Raw genomic sequence first — 18,712 nt, forward strand, 5'->3', positions numbered from 1 at the left:
TAACACTAACAGTTTAACATAGGCACATAGCCATGCAAATCAAGAAAATTTCCACGTCGCCAACCAATCCCTACTTGAACCCATAACGTATAAAAACAACAGGCAAGAATAATTGACAATCATGCATCCAGCAGCTGTTGTTGTTGAACAGGGGTTTCGGGCCAAGACATTATTATGATGCAAAGCTCTACTCGAACCGGGATTAAAAACTACGCGAACAGAGCATCGAGCATTCGAGCTCACCTGTTTCCAACAAAAAGCGATGTTAAAACTGAACAAATTACACTAGCTCCCGTGTAATCCAAACACTAGTGAACGCCAACACTATTTCTTGTCAGTTGTCAGTTTGTGAATTGTGACTAGGGCCTTGTTTAGATTGCAAGTTTTTTCACTCTCTCTCCATCACATCAAATCTTTGAACACATGCATGAAGTATTAAATATAGATAAAAAAATAACTAATTACACAGTTTGATTGTAAATTATGAGACGAATCTTTTAAGCCCAGTTAGACCATGATTGACAATAATTATCAAATACAAACAAAAGTGCTACAGTACCCTATACTGATTCCTTACCTTAATCTAAATCAGTCCGGCAGCGCCGTAGCAGCAGTGCAGCACCTACTCTGCTCTAGGGGATCCAGGCCCACGCGTGAATCACTCCACGCTGGAAGTGGGGCCTCCGAGGCGCATGTGCCGGGCTGGGCTACGCTGGAGCGGGGCCCGCGCCGTATCTGCAGGAAAAGGAGCGGGGGTATGGGGACGGGGAGCTGAGGGGAGTGGGCCCAGTCAGTGCAAGACTGGACAGTGGGCGTGCAGGGGAGCAGCAAACGGCTGCGATTGCGTGCACACCGCGCCTCCTCCCGCTAGTCCCGACCATTTGGGGTTGGGGCCGGTTGGTGGCTCAGTGGCTGGGGTACTGTGCTGCTGCCGGGGCAATGGCTCTGTTCGGCAGGACTTATTGTTAATACGGTTAATTTGTAGGACTGATTTGTTACGAGAGAAAAATATTGTTCTATAGCTAAAAAAGCAGGCCTGATTTTGACTTATAAGCTTAAGCGAACAGAGCCATTTATTGGCACTGCAGGCCGCTATGGGATGGGATCACTCCTTTTGTCGGCGCAATCAGGTGGTTTTCTTCCGACTGGTTCTATGAAATATTTGCACGGGCTTGTAGAGTGGAATTTTGAAGAACTCCTCTATTGAAAAGAGTAATGGGAGGCAAAGTTTAGTTCCTATTATTTTCATGTGAAATTTAAAAACGTATTTCTTACATACAACAATGGTATATGACAGGCAAAGTATATACATACTAACATGCACTTTATAATCAATACGTGGACCGGATGATGTTCTAGGTTCATTAGCATTGCACTTTCGATTAGTTTTGTCCATGTAAATGAGGGTATTGACAAGTTAGATATCAATACAATTCGTGTCATTGTAACTATCTTCTCACATGTCAATGACCGCGTGACAATTTTTTTTGTAATTAGTATGGATTCCACGTGAAATGGGGCGAGATCCATAGTTAATTGAATTTAACGAAGTGGACTAAACTGTATATTATGTTGACAAATTGGAGACCTATATCACCTTATACATATTTAATAAATAGAGGTAGAATTTTATTTCAAACAAAATGGCTTGAACTGCCTTGAAAACCCAATCAATTAACATGGTTCAAACCTTTCCCTATCCGCTCACCCACCGCAACAGGTTTACAAGTTAGGCTCTTGAGACATATGTATATTTGTTTAGTACTTCAGGTGCTTTTCTAGCGAATAATGCAAATGTTTTATTAAAAAATATTGATTCAAATATATTTATAAATGAAGACAAAATGTTCTAAACACAATCTATATGTAGAAATCGTTTGGGCCAACTCAGCTTAATATGATGTATAAACCAAACTATTGACGAATGAGACTCTTGAGTCTTGACACACAAAATGTGTAAGAGAGAGCACAACATGATTAACAGAGATGTGTGCTATCTTTTTTATATAGTGAGAGATAAGATATAGCGATGAGGCTTCACTGCAGTTGGTTTCTACAGCTGAGTCACTAATAGGTGGACTTGATTGTAGTAGGATCCATCTACCAATGATTCAACTACAGGGGACCAACCGCAGAGGAAGTGCTTCCACTTATAGGAAGAGTGATAAGATCCCTTAGAAACGAAGAAGGTGGAGGGAGAGAAGAGAGAAAGAAGAAAAGAAGATGGGAAGCAAAGCAACAACGGCTCCAATAAATCTGTTTTTGCATATGTCATTAAATCTAGTCACGACTAAAAAACAAAAAGATATCTTTGCTCGTTGTAGCTACCGTTGTAGCTTTTTCAGCTCAGTAAATTGTGAGTGGAGATCTTGCAACTGCAGCCAGCCCATTTCTCCAACATAAGCAACAGCTAGACCTCTTGTAACCGAAGGATTCCATCTGTCTCCAACGCAAAAACTTGCTTCTACCAACAGTAGCAACAAGGAAACGAACAAAACCAAACAATAAAAACCTTTGGGATACAGACAACAAAACCAAAAGCCAGAGGCTCCTAGTCTCCTACCGTTGAGGCTCACTTCGTCACATTAACCAAGCCTCGGTTAGACTTACCCTATATTCAATTTATTCAACTTCTTTTTTAATTAAAATAGTATTTTTCTCTCACAACATTTCAGCTAAAATAGTATTTTTCAGCCAATTTTAATCAAGTTTTAGCAGGCGAACAAAAAAAAAATTTAATGACCCAGTCACAGCCAGAATTAACACAATAAATAATTCACATGCCCTGCAACAAAAAATAAATAAAAAAATCACAAACCACTGTTCCATAAGTACCCTCCCCCCTCCCGTTCCGGGAACGAGATCGTCTAACTTCACCTCGAATGACTGCGCTGTGCAGTCACGACATCGTAGACGTCGGCTCACGATCGGACGATGGATACGCTAAAGTGTAATGGGCTGCCCAAATGGCAAGGCCCATCTAGCCCAGAAAGGTAATCGCAGTCGTTGTCTTCCGTAGTTTCACTCGAAGGCGTCGTCGACTGCTGCGCCGTCGGAGTCAGGTCGTCCCGTCGCGGTCCTCGCCGAGAGCTGCGCCGCGCCGTCAGCGTCCGGCTGTGCCGCGCCGTCCTCGCCAAGAGCTGTGCCACGCTGCCCTCGCAGACCGCCGCTCGGTTGCCGTCCTTGACGAGCAGCCATCCTCGCCGAGCGTGTCGCCGTCGCTGTTGCCGTCACCGGCCTGCGAAATTTCCATGTCGCCCACCTTCTGCACGTCTTCCGCCTCTGCAGAGCTCCGGACATGGCTGCTGTTCCACGGCCTTTTTTCCCCTTTCTAATTTCTATTGCTAGCTTGCCTGTAAATTGACATTTGTGCAAGAGCTAGTACTGTGTAACTTGTGATTGTATCGAAGGCAACAAATCATGCAAATTGTATAGCTTTCCATTGTGTTGCAAATTGTCCTGGAATTGTAATGCTGATTGTTGCAAGTTTGATGAACAAAAGGCTCTGCTTTTCACAGATGCAATTCCCTGAATGTAGGTTCAGAGATGCACTTGACGCTCTGTTGTTCAGAGATGCAGTTCCCTGAACTTACACTTCAATGACAAATATTTCATGAGGCTATTCTTCAAAAGCTACTCTCCTAAACAATCTATGTTTCAGGAAGCAACAGATTTAAAAAAATATATTCAGATTGCAGCAAATGTCCATGCTACTAGAAATCAGCAATAACATCATCTGTGACTGTCCCCTGCAAAATAAAAGGTTGAGAACATTTGAGAGAATGTATTGACGGCCATGTATGTTTTAGTAGAATGGTGTAATAGTTTGAAATATTACCGTCAGTATCTGAGAGAATGTATTGATAGCCATGTACTGTTCAGACATTTCTTCCATGGGCAAAGAAATACTTGGAGAGATATTTTGCACAGCTACAGTTTCTTGTACTGCTCCTTCTTTTTCTTTTTTCTTACCTCCCTTCTTTACAGTTTGTTGTTCCTTTGAACCATTTTCCTTTTTCTTACCTCCCTTCTTTGCCGTTTCTTGTTCCTTCAAGTAAAAAAAAAACAAAACTGAATATATTTTCTTATTGAACATGCTGAAAGAGAATCAAATGTATTTTGTGTTATCACTTACCTTTGAACCATTTTCCTTTTCCTTACCTCCCTTCTTTGCAAATTTACGTCTTTTGTCAAGCCAATTTCTTTGGCGCCTTGAGGTTTTAGTTTCAATGTCCTTTTTCTTTAGGCTTGCTGTGCTCAGCAAATTAATTGGGGGCGAATCATTTGTAGGAACATTGATAGGCTCCATTGCACTAGGAAAACCTGTGATTTCTTCTTCGACTTGCTTGCTAACCATGTCAAGTGCATTGTTTACTAATAAGACGCACCGTGGATGACTTGCAGCTCGGTGTACCAAATTAAGAAATTTGCGAGTCATATCTTTGTAGCAAAGCATAGTATCTAATTTTGGATCCTCTACTATGTTTCGGCCTTGGTTGTCCTGTACTATCCCACTACGTGCTTCACGAGTCCATCGCTTCAATATATATTGTTCTGGGATTGACTTGATATTCATCAAATCAAGAACTTTCAGAGCATGGGCACACAATATTCCGATTCTATTGAACTGCCCACAGCTGCATGTGCTTGTTTGGTCTGTAGGGTTACCAGTAACTTTGTATTCCTTCTCAAGGGTAGGATTTTCATCAAGACTCCCAATTGCTACAAGATATTCATTTTTGTCTTCCAATGGGGTGGTGTATGCTGCCATGGACCTCTCATATTCACATTGGAAAGCTTCAAATATAATTGGTGTGTACAGCTTGCTAGCTTGTATTAACATATGTGTCCTCATTTTGAGTCTTGGTAATTTTTTCCTTGATTCAAATTCAGCTTGCAATTCATTATTTCTTTTATATTCCACAACCCTTTCAAAATGCTTAAGGAATCGAATGATATCAAAATCTGATTTGAAATGCCGCTTCAAGTCGCTGTTTAGGCTCTCACTCAATTGTGTACTCCTCATCCCTAATGTGTACACATTTGTCATATAACATTCAGCCCACTTTTCTTTTACCTTGTAGATACTATCCAACCAAGTTTGCTTGCTGGCCTTTGTCCTCATGATGTTAAATGCTTCTTGAAATGTTGCTTCATCTTCATACTCATACATACATGCACTAAAATCTGCGAGGATACTTGGTTCTTCCTTGCTATCTTCGGCCTTTCTTTTTGGAGGAGTACATGATTCTTCATCATCAGCTTCAGCTAGATTCTTGACAGCATTTTGCATAATATGAAAAGTGCACAGACCATGCCAAGCTTCTAAAAAGACCTCCTTGACAGCCTTTCCCATTGCTGCATCTTGATCAGTATAGATTGTTTTAGGCTGCTTACTATTATGTGCTTTTAGGAAGGTCTCAAATAGCCATCTAAAGGATTCAAATGTCTCATCATACATGAGAGCAGCACCAAAAACTACAGTTTCTCTAAAATGATTGAACCCAACAAATACTCCAAAAGGCCTACTCTCTTTGTTTGTTCCAAAAGTAGTATCAAAACTGACAACGTCCCCAAAATGTGCATAGTCAGTGAGCATTTTAGCATCAACCCAAAATATGTTCGCTATCTGTTCTTCCCGGTCCATTTGCAATGCATACTGAAATGATGGATTCTCAGCAATTTTTTCTCGAAAATACATGAGCATGCTTCCAGCCTGTCCATACGCCATCTCACGTTGGCGCTTGGCCCTTAAATAATTCTTGTGGTCTCGAAGAGTGTAACTGAGATTAACTGAACCACCAACTTGGATGGATGCCAACTCATGTGCAGCTTTTGGCCCAATTCCTGCATCATCAGCTGTCTCAATTTCAAAACCTTGTATCTCTGAAATTTTCCTCTGAGACACCAACAAATGTGAGGTTTCCGGCAACTGGAGGGTGTGATTGTGTTCTAAAATCACCTCACTGACTTTATAATTTCCCTTCTCCCGATCTAGTACAAGACCCATACGAACTTGGCAATCAGTTCGTGTTTCAGCTCTCGGACACTTTATTAAATGATCCCTTTTATCATTCAATCTGTGACCTTCATTGGCACAAACAAATCTGCATGACGTAATTGTTCCATCTGATTTTCTTTTGTTTGAGTATCTTTTTCTAACCTCAAATCCTTTTTGACCACCATAGCTAACCCAAAACATCCAAGCCTCATCTGTATTGCTGAATTCCATGCCAACTTGAGGTAAGAAAAGAGAAAAAAACCCATCCCTACAGCAAATGAAATATTTTATTTGGTAATGGTATACTAAGCAACTAAAATATATATCTGACCGCATTTGGGAGAAAGAAACAAGTATTGATTACACACCTCTTTTCTTCCATCTCGTATACCCTGATTCTATTCTCTGATGTACGGAAGATGATGTTTCTTTAATCGAGTCTAACGTGAGCTGATGGAGTACGGGAAGGCAAATAAATTACAAAGGATGCAAACGCACGTGAAGAGACAGAACACAGAAATCTATACAGGTAAAGAGATAGAATGCAGACCTGCAAACATGTTGTTGGCGACCGAAACAAGCACCATCCGATGGCCGCCGAAGCCTCACCGCCGCCGCCGATGGCTCACCGCCACCGTCACCGCCACGCAACCGCGGGAAAAGGAGAATGCGCTCGCGCCAAAAAGAAAAATATCGCGGCAAAGAGGAGCAGCAGACTCGGTTTTGGGCAACCACGGGATAGCGGGCGACTTGATTTTGGGCCAAGGCCCAGGTAGCAGACGAGTAAAACAGATGGATATACGGCCAACGGGCACAGGCGTCCGATCGTGAGCCGACGTCTACGATGTCATGACTGCACAGCGCAGTCATTCGAGGTAAAGTTAGACGATCTCGTTCCCCGTTCCGCCCCTCTCCCCTCTTCTTCTTCTCTTCTCGTCTCCCCTCCGCCGCTTCCGCTGTTCGCAGTGCTGCCTCCCCTCTTCTCTTCGCCCGGCAGGCCGTTCCGCCGTCCCGGAGGCTCAAACCCTTCGGCCGCGCACGGGGCCCTAAACCTGCCCCACTCGCGCGGGGTTCGCCCGCGACGCATGCGCGGCGGCGGCGGCTGGTAGCCTCGGCCGCCGGCGATCGCCGGAAATTTGTGGGGACAGTGCGGCGGCCTGTACGAGCGCCGGAGACGGCGGGAGTGGGGAGCGTAGGGAGATGGCGGCGGCGGGGAAGGGTTGGGCGGAGCGGGTGCGCCGCGGGGTGAAGACCGTTTGGTTCATGGTCGCCATGGTGGCCTCGCTGCTCGTGGCGTCAGCGCCGGCGCTGGTGGCAGCGGGCGACGTGGCAGTGGCGCTCTGGCTCGAGGTGCGACTCGGCTGCTTCCGCGGCCACGGCCTGCGGGGCCACCTCCAGCGCTACCGTTTCCGGAACTCGCTTGCCGATATACCTCTCGTCTCCGTCGTTCGATCCATCGTCATCACTTGTAAGCCCTCCCGCTGCCTGCTAACTCCTCATTGATGCTTCAAAACGGGCAAACGACCTAGAACCAACCCGCTCGTTTGAGTTGGATTTCCCTTTCTTCTTCTACTTCTCCCCTTTGTGATTATTTGCTCTGGTGATGTAGGGAGTCTGCAGTTATTAATCACAGAGTATAGCTGTTGGTTGCTTTCTTTTCTTGGGATGTAGTTAAACTAAGCCTGTTATTTAGCTGGACTGGTTGTAAGAAATTGGGAACCTCTCGGATCAGTTTCAAGTATGCGGCTACCAAGTTCGCTCTATTCTTATTTGAGAGCAAAAGACTAACCTTATGTTCTGCTGCTTCTGCAGGTGTATACCTCATGTCTGATACTTCTGGCCTCTCACATGGTCCTTACCTTGGAACAACAACTTTCTGTTCCTTGGCTTCTCTGCTCATCTTGTTAATTAAGGCATCTGTTTATAGTCCGGCGCAGGACATTGGGCCTGAGCTCTCTCCATCATTACCAGATCACAAGCTCAATCTCAAGAAGCTATGGGGAATGCCTGTACTTTTCCTGTCTTCCTTGGTGTTTGCTCTTGGCCATGTTATTGTTGCTTACAGAACAAGCTGCAGGGCTCGACGGAAGCTTCTCATTCACCGCATTGACCCTGAATCAGTATGACTGCCATGCATTTGGTCTTCTAAATCTCACTTTGTCATCATTTTATAAATAAGTTGTGGTTCTTGCTTTACAACTTGATCATTGGTTGATGTTAAATTTGTTTTTTTCATACTGTTTTCAGATTTTAGCATACAAGAATGCCTTTTCTGGATGCTACAAGGTTCCACGGTCTCCTACACCATACAGTGGAAAGCTTTTTACAAGGAGTGAAAGTGAGACAAAGAGAAAAGCACTTATCCAGGACGATCGTGATTTGCCAATCAGTTTTCTTGCAGACAGTGATAGCATGTTCATTGCTTGCCAGGGGATCACTATACACTACAAAGTTTCTGATCCAGCAGCCAGCCTACCTTCATCCCCTGACTCCTTTTCAGAGAGAGATACTCATCACGATGTAATTTCATCAAGCTTTTCTCCTACAAGACAGAGACATGAGAGTCCACCATCTGCTTCCTCTAATACCCGCCGCCTTCTGAACAGGAGCTTTAGCCATCAATATCATCATACTTCGCTATATGCACCACTATTGGTCGAACCAGTGGCATCTCCAACTTTGTTGGATGATATCCCTCTGATGTGTCTTGATGATGGCAATGCTGATGGATGTTTGAATCATGTGGGCTTTGACCTTGAGGCTGGAGGGCAGGGTAAATTCGCTGTAGTTTTGGTACATGGATTTGGGGGGGGAGTATTCTCGTGGAGACATGTTTCCAGTTTGCTAGCTCGACAATTGGGCTGCACTGTGATGGCCTTTGATCGCCCAGGATGGGGATTAACATCTCGACCTCGCAGAAAGGACTGGGAAGATAAGAACTTACTGAATCCATACGAGCTGGAGTCTCAGGTGATCCTTTTCTCCACTCAAAAATCAAAATGCAAGTCTAGTACCTGCAGCCAGCATTTGGTCAAAATTTTGATTTTATCACTTAGTATATACTTCACTGGAAAAAGGTCTCATAGAGCATTAAAAAAATAGTGCATAAACACGAGGAATCTTGTCTTCCTAGACCACATTTCTGTCAGAATCATTTTTTCATTTTTATAAGTATAATCACCTGAATGTATATTTCTACCATCCACCCTCAGGGTGGTATATATTTGTCTATGAAGTAATAAGTGTTCTATGCTACTAACAGCTTGTAAGAGGACACCTTTTTTTATTATTATAATAACTACTGTCTTAAATTTAGTCCAGTGGGCACAAAAAACCTCCTGCACTAAACATTGTATTTCCCTTTATGTACTTAGAAGAGATCATGTTTACAAAAAGCATTTTGTAAATCATGTGTAGGTTGATCTTCTTATTTCATGTTTATAAACAACATTTTGTATGATCCTCTGCAGGTTGATCTTCTTATTTCATTTTGCTCTGAGATGGGCTTGCACTCTGTGGTTTTAGTTGGTCATGATGATGGGGGCTTGCTTGCCTTGAAAGCTGCGGAGAAGCTGCGCACTTGTGGAGGTGATAGAAAGGTACTTCCCTTTGAGAAATTAGCTTGTTTTTATACCGTTTTGTTTTGGATGGAAGTTAGCACATCATGCAAGGTTGTACTGAATGTTATTTGTTTGCTTTTGCAGGTTGAAGTGAAGGGAGTAGTTCTTATTGGTGTAAGCTTATCAAGAGAAGTCATTCCTGCATTTGCTCGTATACTCCTGCATACACCTCTGAGGAAAAAGCACATGGTTCGACCACTTCTACGTACTGAAATCACTCAGGTCATCAATCGGCGGGCATGGTATGATGCCACAAAATTGACAACAGAAATTCTTAACCTATACAAGGTAAGCACACCTAGTGATTCTTACGTCTCCCTTTAATATATTTTTCAAATCATTGATTTTCATGCAACTTTTGGGAATCTTTCGTAAAGATGTGATGCATATAACCTTGTGTTTATTGCACTGCTATTATTTTGTCCTGCGAAAGAGAAGATCCAAATCTTACTCCCTCCATTCCAAATTATAGGTTGTTTTGGGCTTTTCTAGATACATATTTTTTATTATGTACTCTTCCAATTTATAGGTTGTTTTGGCATTTCTAGACATAATGTATATCTAGATACATATGTTCTTAGAAAAGCCAAAATGATCTATAATTTTGGGACGGATGGAGTAGTCCTATTCAATAACTAATTTCAGGACAACTATTTAGTATCTGGAGCCTTCCTGTTCCGTCCATGTGAAAGACATGCAATGTTAAAATGCACGTGCTTTGTTCATTCTGTGGACATTGAACTGTTGACCGACTTGAATTGATTTTGTGTAAGGCTCCGCTATTTGTTGAGGGCTGGGATGAAGCACTTCATGAAGTAGGCCGGCTTTCGTTTTCTACTGTCCTACCATCAAAAAGAGCAGCAGATTTACTAAGATCAGTGGAAGACCTTCCGGTTCTGGTGGTAGCGGGCTCCGAGGATGCTCTTGTTTCTGTGAAGTCGGCACAAGCCATGGCTTCGAAACTTGTAAATTCTGTAAGTAATCTTCTCCCATTTGTTAGTCGAGCGCGTGATTTTGTTAGGGACTTGATTTTGTCTGGCAGGTATTCTTAACAATCCACTGCTTTTTACTTGTGCAGAGGATAGTAACTATATCGGGGTGTGGACATCTGCCGCATGAGGAGTGCCCCAAAGCGTTGCTCTCGGCTCTTTCTCCTTTCATCTCTACATTGGTACCCTCAGAAGATTTGTTGCAAAGACTGTAGAATATACTCGTTCCTTTTCGTTTTTTTAAAGAATTTTTTCCAGTGTTTTCGTCCTCCACATTTAGTAGACCCCCTCTAGTTGGTGAGTTTGTATGAGCCAATGTAGCGCGAAGTAGTAGTGGAGCCTGACCCAAAATCTCAAGGGTTCCTAGAGCTCCCCTGATTTTTTTTGTCACATGTAATGGTTTCCCCCTGAACGATTTCAATTAAGGCCGCGTTTAGTTGCCTGCGGAATCGGCGCCGCCCGATTCCCTGTAGCACTATACCGCACTGTAGCATTCGTTTGTATTTGGTAATAATTGTCCAATCGTTGACTAATTAGGTTTAAAACGTTCGTTTCGCAAAGTACAACCAAACTGTGTAATTAGTTTTTAATTTCGTCAACATTTAGTAATCCATGCATGTACCGTAAGTTTGATGTGACGGGGAATCTTCTTTTTGTATAGTGTCAAAGTTTGGATTTTAGTGGAACTAAACATGGCCTAAGCAAGTTGAATCTGTACAGCACATGCTTTGTTCCGTTCCTTCTCAGCCTGGGTAGATATTATATATTTAAAGGACTGGGATAAGTGAAGCATTTTCGGTACTCAGCAGCACATGCCCTCATTGGCTTTGTGTCTGGTATCATGTGCTGTGGATCCAGCAGGGGATGGGCCTAACAGTTCTTTTGAATGAACACAAGTGGTGGAGGTTGAGAGGTGTAGCCGAGCAAATAAATTTGAAGATCTTCCACTCTCAAGCGCCCACGACTCACGTGGTCCTGCTTTGTGATTCACAGGGAGCCCCAATGCTCTTGGTTGTGCCACCCACCAGGCGATGGGAAGTTGGCAGTTCATCAAACTTCACAGGCGATCACCGTGGCCTGTGGGGATGCTTCAGATTGGTAGTTGGCTGTTTACACTCGCGGGATTGATTTCCTGTATGAGGTGTGTCCATCAGAATTGCTAGCATGGAACCATATGAACTCAGTTAACAGGACTGTGAACAGACTCCTCAAGTTCACATAGCATTGCCATGGTGTTGAATATTGATGCTGACAAAATGCAAGGTTCCAAGATTGGGCTGGGGCTTTTCCCATCCAGGCCTCGTTCAAATGCTGCGTTTGTAGGCCGCTTCTCTAGTCCATACAGGGCTGGCCCATCCAAGAATGAAACTTGCAGGCGGCTTCTCTAGCCCTAATGCGCTCAGCCGTTCAGAAACCAATAAAAACTGAAATAACAAAAAACGAATTGAAATAGCAACTAAAATAAACTGATGGGGTCAGTATCTCACAAATTCATTGACTCACTTCCATAGAATGCTTGATCTCAAAAGACAGAAAAAATCATGTAATTACATTTTGTGGGCCCCTTCCCTTGGAAAAGAGAGGGCGAAACTACAGTCTACTGGACCAACTGACAACAAATTCATTTCCAAGCTGGATACATCCTACAGCTTCAAAACTATCATGGATATACTTCAATTTACATGGCGGGCAGTTAGGGGGGAAAAAACCATGGTGGGCATGCACATCGTCATCAATTCTTCAATGCGGAAGAGCTTCATTGGTGACTTTAATCATTATTATATACTTACCCATCTTGGATCACAAGGGCATATTTTCCCATATTGTGTGAAATTGAAATAAGGGCACCACAGTTGGCTCACTTATCGTTTGGTCTAATTTGCGCAACATCTGACACCCAGTCATCACTGACGAGAAGAATATGATCACCGTCTCTGATAAGCTCCACCTCATCAATCTCAGCACCCCCAATTGTCAGGACCTTGGCAGGCTTGAAGCCGAACTTCTTTGCACCTAGTTCGAGAAGCTCAGTCATCGACCGTGGTAGGCGCACGAGCTTCCCTGCAGCGTTCCCCTTCTCAGGGTAGCTGATTGTCACCCTGATGAGGGAGTCGTGACGGCAACTTGGACCACCTGTTCCAGCAAGGCCTTTCGAGAGCAGACGGCCAGTGTCCTGGCGGGCCTGGGATGAAGAAATGACACCGAAAAGAGAATTTTGGAAACTGACCCTCTTTCTGAGGAGCTTCTGTGGAACAACTTTGCTGCGTACTTCGGCGCCTTCATGGTTCATGTTTGGCATTGAGGGTTCACTTTTGAACCTCCCTATTAGCATAGGTGCCACTCTGCCACTTGAGGCATGCTGCCTATGTGCTTTTCGTGATTTAAAGAGAACCTGAATGTCATCATGGCCTTGCTGATCAGCTAGATCTCTTGCTGACCAGCCATTGTTGTCCTGCTTGTCGATGTCAGCTCCGTGTTCCAGCAACAACTCAACCATCTGAACATTCCCGTCACAGACCGCACGATGCAGCGGTGTGGTTCCATCTTTCGTTGAGCTGTTTATGTTGCCACCATAACGAATAATGTTCTCAAGCAGCTCAGCATCATTTTCCTCAACAGCGATGCAAGCATACAAGGCCGTGTCTCCAGATGATAGCTCTGCACCACTCTCTACTAACAGCTCTATCACTGCATTATGCTTTTCACATAAAGCCTCCCATAGAGGCACTTTTCCTTCGGAGTCTGTAATGGATGGAAGGGTAAAAGGAGGTGAACTTCAAGACTCATGGCAACCAATGAAGCATGAATTCCTAACTAGTAAATTTAGTTTTCTTGGTGGCAAGAATATCACCAGCTCTGGTCAATCTGTAAAAGATGTATCGCAGTTATAGTTTTATTCGTACCTCTAGCATTTGGATCAGCTCCATAGTCTAGAAGAAGCTTGACACATTGTTCGTCTCCTTTGGAAGCAGCTATATGCTGTAAATAATGAAATGAATACTGTTAAATTTCTTGCTTAACAGAAATATGTTCACTCACACATATGAATCAATGGATATGCATACCAGTGCCGTATGCCCATTGTTATCTGATTCATTTGGATCCAAACCACGCTTCAAAAGTTGATGTAACATAAAATCATCTCCTTTATTTACTGCAAAGCAGAGGGTAACTGGCAAATCCAGACGACCCCGCGCTAGCATGTTCTCAGTCTCCTTCAGAACACCCACCATTACACTGTTGTCTTTCTGCTCTTTTAGTAACTACAACCACAATAAAAAAGAAAAAAAATCATAATCTCAGTAGTAGATTTAAAACCAATGGAATTTCAAAATACATTCTCACTATTATTGTGGCTGGTGATTATCAGGACCATGAAAGGAAAAAGTCATGCCACAGTTAACATGACTCAAGAACCTAATATACGGCCTAGTGATTACCTGAGAATAGAATATCGACTTACACATATTGTTAAGCAAGATAATACAGGGATAATAATGGAAACCTGATCTAAATGAGTAAATGGGTTGGTTCAGCTTCCTTTTGACCTTTTCTATGTCAAAACTCTACAAGTACAAATCGAATATAACTGAAATATGCAACATCAAAGAAAATTAGGAAGAATAATGTTGTTCCTGTACCTGCATAAGGTTGTTCATTATTATTGTTCCATCTGCAACATTGGATTGAACAAGGCTGAGAAAGGCAGTGCGATTCATACGCAAAAGCTGGCATAATGATTTTGTTCGAACTGTGAATAGTTGGGGCCTATAGCAAAGAACCCCAATTTCTCCAACAACATCTCCTGCCTTAGCCACTCCAGCTATCTGCAGGTACCAGCATATTATGTTAAAAGGACAATGTGATCAATAAATTCACTGCCACTTGAGCATCAAAGCGCATAAGACTTGCCTGTTCTCCGCCATTTCGCAACTCTATCAACTCCTGTAGAAGTGACAAGCATATCAGAATGACCATGTGATTTGGTTTCTGCGCTATTGATAGCAAAACTACTACTTTTCTTCCCCAAATTTATTTATGCATAACAGTATCCTTACCGCGCTACCAGTAACTAAAATATAAAAGTCTGTGGGTGCTTCATTCTGCAGAATCACATCTTCCCTAGGTGGAAAATATTCAGCTTTCATCTCAGAAACCTTTTCCATGGAATAACACAAAGCAAGATAAGTACATGATGAAGCAGTAGCAAAACATTTTAAATGGATACAAAATGGATTTTTCATAGCCTCACCAGTTGAAAAATCAGGTCATTGGACACCCCTTCAAACAAGTAAACCTTTTGGACAAGATTGAAAAACAGATACTGAGAAATGCTGGATCTTATAGCCTTAGGAAGCGCATCGAGGGTCTCTTGTTGTTGAAGACCTTCTGAATCTGTCCTGAATTTCAAGCTAAGATGTGAGATCATCTGATCTTGGAGCCGACTTGGTAACTGATTCCTTAGTGCAAAGCTGGTTGCTGCTTGAATTGTATCTCTCTTTAGTCCAAAACATAACAGAAAAAAGCTATTAGGTGCAACTTCAATATGACTCTTATAAAGGTTGATACCAACAAAGACTAAACAAAAAAGTGAAAAAAACTCACATATTTTCGAGTACGGCTGGTGCCATGGACAACCAGATTGGTCATGTTACCAATCAAATAGGCAGTCAATCCAAGATTGAATAGCATGTAGAAAATGTTGAATATCATCTCCCTTGTGTTCTCCGCGTGCAAATCACCATAACCCACAGTGGTAAGAGTAGTGATTGACCAATACACTGATACTACATAGCGTATCCACAAACCCCGCTGATGAAAATCTGGCATCGAATTGCCAATCCACGTATCCGTTGGGACAGGATACCTATCAGCGAGAAGATAGTAGAAGCATGCTGAACAGTGGACAGCAAAAAGCGTGACCTACAAGATCAAAGGCAAGCAAATAAGATGTCATTCGTCAACAATATTGATTTACAGGAGTCTCAAATGGACTGATTACTTACACATATGAGCTTTGCACATCGAACCCAGAAGTAATTGAAATGTCTATCTTTCTCCAATCTAGAAAGTAAGAAGTTTAGGTGAAAACATTAGCTAGCCTTTTTAATAACAAGACAAAATAGTGATAAATGGCACTGCACAAATTGATTATCGTGCAACAAAGCATTAGTCTCATATACAAATACACTGCACTCAAAACACATACACCATTGTTAATATACCTAGCAAAGAGAGAGCTGACTCTACGGAGACGCCATAGACGAAGCATGTTGAAAAAACCATATGACCTGAGGTTTGGTGGTAGTATCTTCCGAGCAAATTCACTTGGGATGGTGGAGGCCACGTCAAGAACAAACCAACTGGTAGTATACCGCCAAGCTATCCTTTTTGGATCATCTTCAAGCAAGTATGTCATTCTATCCAAGTAAGCTACAAAGAAGGTCAGGATGATGTCCACTGCGAAGAACACATTCACGACATTGTCCACTGCAGCTAGGGCGCCCGTTGGTTTCCGAATGAAGCCAAACTCAAATGGGGAAACCCATGCAGAATATACCACAAGAATTATGAGAAAAGTCTCCCAGCATCTGCATAGAATCAATAACCATCAGAACCACTTCTTCGTGTTGTAACTAAAATATCATTTATCACCAGCAAAATCGTCCTGCTTATGCTAGGGTGAAGCAACAATATCTATGCAAAATTAGTTTTGTTAACTATTAAGGCATAATTGCTGTCAGGTAAAACTACTACTGAAGTAGTGCTACAGTGACTATGATTACTACTAACTATATAGATGATTACCTTCTGAAAAAGGAACACTGCAGAAAAACTGACCAATTATGTAATTAGAGTTTCAATCTTCTGTAACGATGTTACGTTTGTAAATAAATTATGTAAAAATCGGGGACAGCCCACACTGATTATAATAAAGTAATAAACTAAAGAGCACACCAAAAAAAAGTTGACCAATCATGTAAGAAAAACGGGCAAAGCAAAAGCTACCCTGGAAAACACAGACATGTCACCCACCATAACTAAACAACTCAGCAAATTACAAAACGATTCAGAAAAGATTTTCCAGAAAAGGTTTTTCCACCAGAATCCCGAGAATGAGCACTTTGGGCAACGAATCGTTGCATAAAGAAGCGCAGAACGTGAATACAAGAAATGCAGAGACGTTACCATCGATATCACGCCTCTCTTGTCTCTCTAGGAGTTAAAGGAAAATTAAAGCAGATGCGAACGATCTAAGAAACCAAAGTAAACAAAATCAAAGCAGAAGTGCGACTTCTAAAAAAGGCAAAACATAAACAAATCAATTATTGACTTCAAAAAGGGGAAAATAATCATTCAGTCCAGGTCAAACAAAGAAAGCAGTTAAAATATATAAAAAATCCGCTATCTGTTTACAATCGAAGAGAATTGGAGACAAAAATAACGAAAAGAAGGCAGTGCACGGGTACAAACAACTTTGAGCTACAAAAAACAAAAGAATTCACAAGCCACCCCTTGTAATTCATGGAAACATGTGAAGCACTTTGGAACTCAACAATTAGTGAACCACATACGAAGAGAAAGCTCGGCCGCTATATTCATCCAGAATTACAATACTCCAAGCAACTCTTCGCCGAGCAGCACCAAAATTAGAGCAGGCAGAGCAAGCCACCGGTGAGGCAAAAGCAACAGGCCAACAATGCAACGACAACAAGCCAAGCCACGTTTCAATCCAGCCCACAGAGCTTGAAACCGGTAGGCAGGATGACACAGCTAGGCAAGCAGAACCGAACGGGAACTAGTAGTAACGAGGAGGACGCGGGCGGGCGCGGCGAACCTGTATCGGCGGTCGTAGGGCGAGACGATGAAGGGCCTGAGCTTGACGCGGCGGTTGCTCCGCGCGCCGAGCGATGGCAGGATGCCGCTGGAGATGCTGTATTGGCTGCCGTCTCGCGACAGCTCCCTCTCCAGCGCCGCGCCGCGGCCGCCCCACGGCCCGCACGCCGCCACCCTGGAGGATCCCCACCCTGCCATTGGCCCCCACCGCTCGATAAACCCACCGGGGGTTTACGGGGAGAGAGATGGCGAGGGTCGTCGGAGCGCCCCCGAATTTGGTAGCCCGTGCGTGATTGATTAACTAAGGATCGGATTGTTTAGTAAATCTTTCCCCTCGTGTTTCTATCTATTTTCAGCTTTTGGGCGGCGACGGCCGCGGCCGCGGCGGAGGCGCGGGCGGTGGCAGAGCGCGGGCGTGGGAGGAGAGTTGGAGCGGACAGCGGAGTTGGGTTGGGTGCGGGAGCAAGCGCGCGCGCTTGGCGCCGTTTTATGGAGTGTCATCTTACGGTAAGATGAGACGGGAGGGCTTTCCGGAACACGGGATTGGCTTTTGCCCCTCTGCCCGCTCGCGCGCACTCTTGGCCGCCTGTGAAACGCGGGAGGGGTGCGCTGCGGGGTGCCCACGGATCGTCCGCGGCGCCGCTGTGCTGGCTGCCTATCTCCAACACTCCGTGACACGGGCGGCGGCGCAGAGAGGAAATACCATGGGTTCCGCTGTACACCGATCCAACCTTTCAAAAGAAACAAGAGTATTTGTGTGGTTTCTGCTTTCGTCAAAAAGATCTTGTAAAATAAAAAATTGTGAACCCGTGTAATATACAACAATACGCCGATGTAGTCTCTTGATATATCCTGACAAAGTATTAGTCAACCAACATGTCATTCGTTGCGACATGTATAGTGTTAGGATTTAAGCATTTTTATACATAATTCAATCCAAAAAAAAATATCAATAAGTTTATGACAATAAATATGTCGCCAGGAAAAAGGGTTGTCGCGCGATAAAGTGCACTCTCCAAAAACCTATGCACTGTTTGCTTTGTTGAAAGTACTGTTGGCTGATTCGTTGTGAGAGAAAAATATTGTTTGTTGGCTGAAAAAGTACGGCTTATAAGCCAAGCGAACATGGCGCTAGTTCGCCTTCAGAGGGCCTGCTCTTCCAACCTTCTGTGCGCATAGAATATCGAAATGAAAATACTTGAAAGTGCAATCAAGTCCTAATTGTGAGTTTTGATGATAATGACCATATAATTAGAGGACCAATG

At 43.3% G+C, this 18,712-nt stretch overlaps 3 protein-coding genes across 3 annotated transcripts; 1 reads left to right on the forward strand and 2 right to left on the reverse strand.

Moving 5' to 3' along the window:
- Positions 1 to 3,575: 3,575 nt before the first annotated feature.
- Positions 3,576 to 6,889, reverse strand: LOC136456304 (protein FAR1-RELATED SEQUENCE 5-like). The gene is made up of 5 exons (XM_066456120.1): positions 6,552 to 6,889; positions 6,370 to 6,451; positions 4,136 to 6,269; positions 3,839 to 4,030; positions 3,576 to 3,749 (listed from the first exon to the last, which is right to left on the reverse strand). The coding sequence occupies exons 2-5, from the start codon at positions 6,381 to 6,383 to the stop codon at positions 3,714 to 3,716; spliced, it is 2,376 nt and encodes a 791-aa protein (XP_066312217.1). The 5' UTR covers positions 6,384 to 6,451; positions 6,552 to 6,889; the 3' UTR covers positions 3,576 to 3,713.
- Positions 6,890 to 6,906: 17 nt separating this feature from the next.
- Positions 6,907 to 11,451, forward strand: LOC136456305 (uncharacterized). Its single transcript, XM_066456121.1, has 8 exons — positions 6,907 to 7,469; positions 7,814 to 8,121; positions 8,249 to 8,971; positions 9,472 to 9,600; positions 9,706 to 9,909; positions 10,395 to 10,595; positions 10,700 to 11,036; positions 11,313 to 11,451. The coding sequence occupies exons 1-7, from the start codon at positions 7,202 to 7,204 to the stop codon at positions 10,823 to 10,825; spliced, it is 1,959 nt and encodes a 652-aa protein (XP_066312218.1). The 5' UTR covers positions 6,907 to 7,201; the 3' UTR covers positions 10,826 to 11,036; positions 11,313 to 11,451.
- A 642-nt stretch (positions 11,452 to 12,093) lies between these two features.
- On the reverse strand, positions 12,094 to 18,071 carry LOC136456306 (potassium channel AKT1-like). Its single transcript, XM_066456122.1, has 11 exons — positions 17,449 to 18,071; positions 15,836 to 16,201; positions 15,617 to 15,674; positions 15,216 to 15,533; positions 14,863 to 15,108; positions 14,669 to 14,767; positions 14,523 to 14,555; positions 14,252 to 14,437; positions 13,676 to 13,873; positions 13,514 to 13,589; positions 12,094 to 13,352 (listed from the first exon to the last, which is right to left on the reverse strand). The coding sequence occupies exons 1-11, from the start codon at positions 17,643 to 17,645 to the stop codon at positions 12,469 to 12,471; spliced, it is 2,661 nt and encodes an 886-aa protein (XP_066312219.1). The 5' UTR covers positions 17,646 to 18,071; the 3' UTR covers positions 12,094 to 12,468.
- Positions 18,072 to 18,712: the final 641 nt, after the last annotated feature.

Source organism: Miscanthus floridulus, chromosome 6 (genome assembly GCF_019320115.1).
Source record: "Miscanthus floridulus cultivar M001 chromosome 6, ASM1932011v1, whole genome shotgun sequence".
Lineage (NCBI taxonomy): Eukaryota > Viridiplantae > Streptophyta > Magnoliopsida > Poales > Poaceae > Miscanthus > Miscanthus floridulus.

What these genes read in the sequence shown, in the direction of transcription:
- LOC136456306 (XM_066456122.1), bottom strand. Translation starts at nt 17,645, where the DNA reads ATGGCAGGGTGGGGATCCTCCAGGGTGGCGGCGTGCGGGCCGTGGGGC. An exon ending in CCAGCCGTACTCGAAAATAT is followed by an intron (nt 15,109 to 15,215) that starts GTGAGTTTTTTT and finishes TTTGGACTAAAG; the next exon opens with AGAGATACAATTCAAGCAGC. An exon ending in TGCGAAATGGCGGAGAACAG is followed by an intron (nt 14,438 to 14,522) that starts GCAAGTCTTATG and finishes TGGTACCTGCAG; the next exon opens with ATAGCTGGAGTGGCTAAGGC.
- LOC136456305 (XM_066456121.1), top strand. Translation starts at nt 7,202, where the DNA reads ATGGCGGCGGCGGGGAAGGGTTGGGCGGAGCGGGTGCGCCGCGGGGTG. An exon ending in CATACGAGCTGGAGTCTCAG is followed by an intron (nt 8,972 to 9,471) that starts GTGATCCTTTTC and finishes GATCCTCTGCAG; the next exon opens with GTTGATCTTCTTATTTCATT. An exon ending in CTTCGAAACTTGTAAATTCT is followed by an intron (nt 10,596 to 10,699) that starts GTAAGTAATCTT and finishes TTACTTGTGCAG; the next exon opens with AGGATAGTAACTATATCGGG.
- LOC136456304 (XM_066456120.1), bottom strand. An exon ending in AAAAGGAAAATGGTTCAAAG is followed by an intron (nt 4,031 to 4,135) that starts GTAAGTGATAAC and finishes GAAACGGCAAAG; the next exon opens with AAGGGAGGTAAGAAAAAGGA. An exon ending in CATTCTCTCAGATACTGACG is followed by an intron (nt 3,750 to 3,838) that starts GTAATATTTCAA and finishes TTTATTTTGCAG; the next exon opens with GGGACAGTCACAGATGATGT.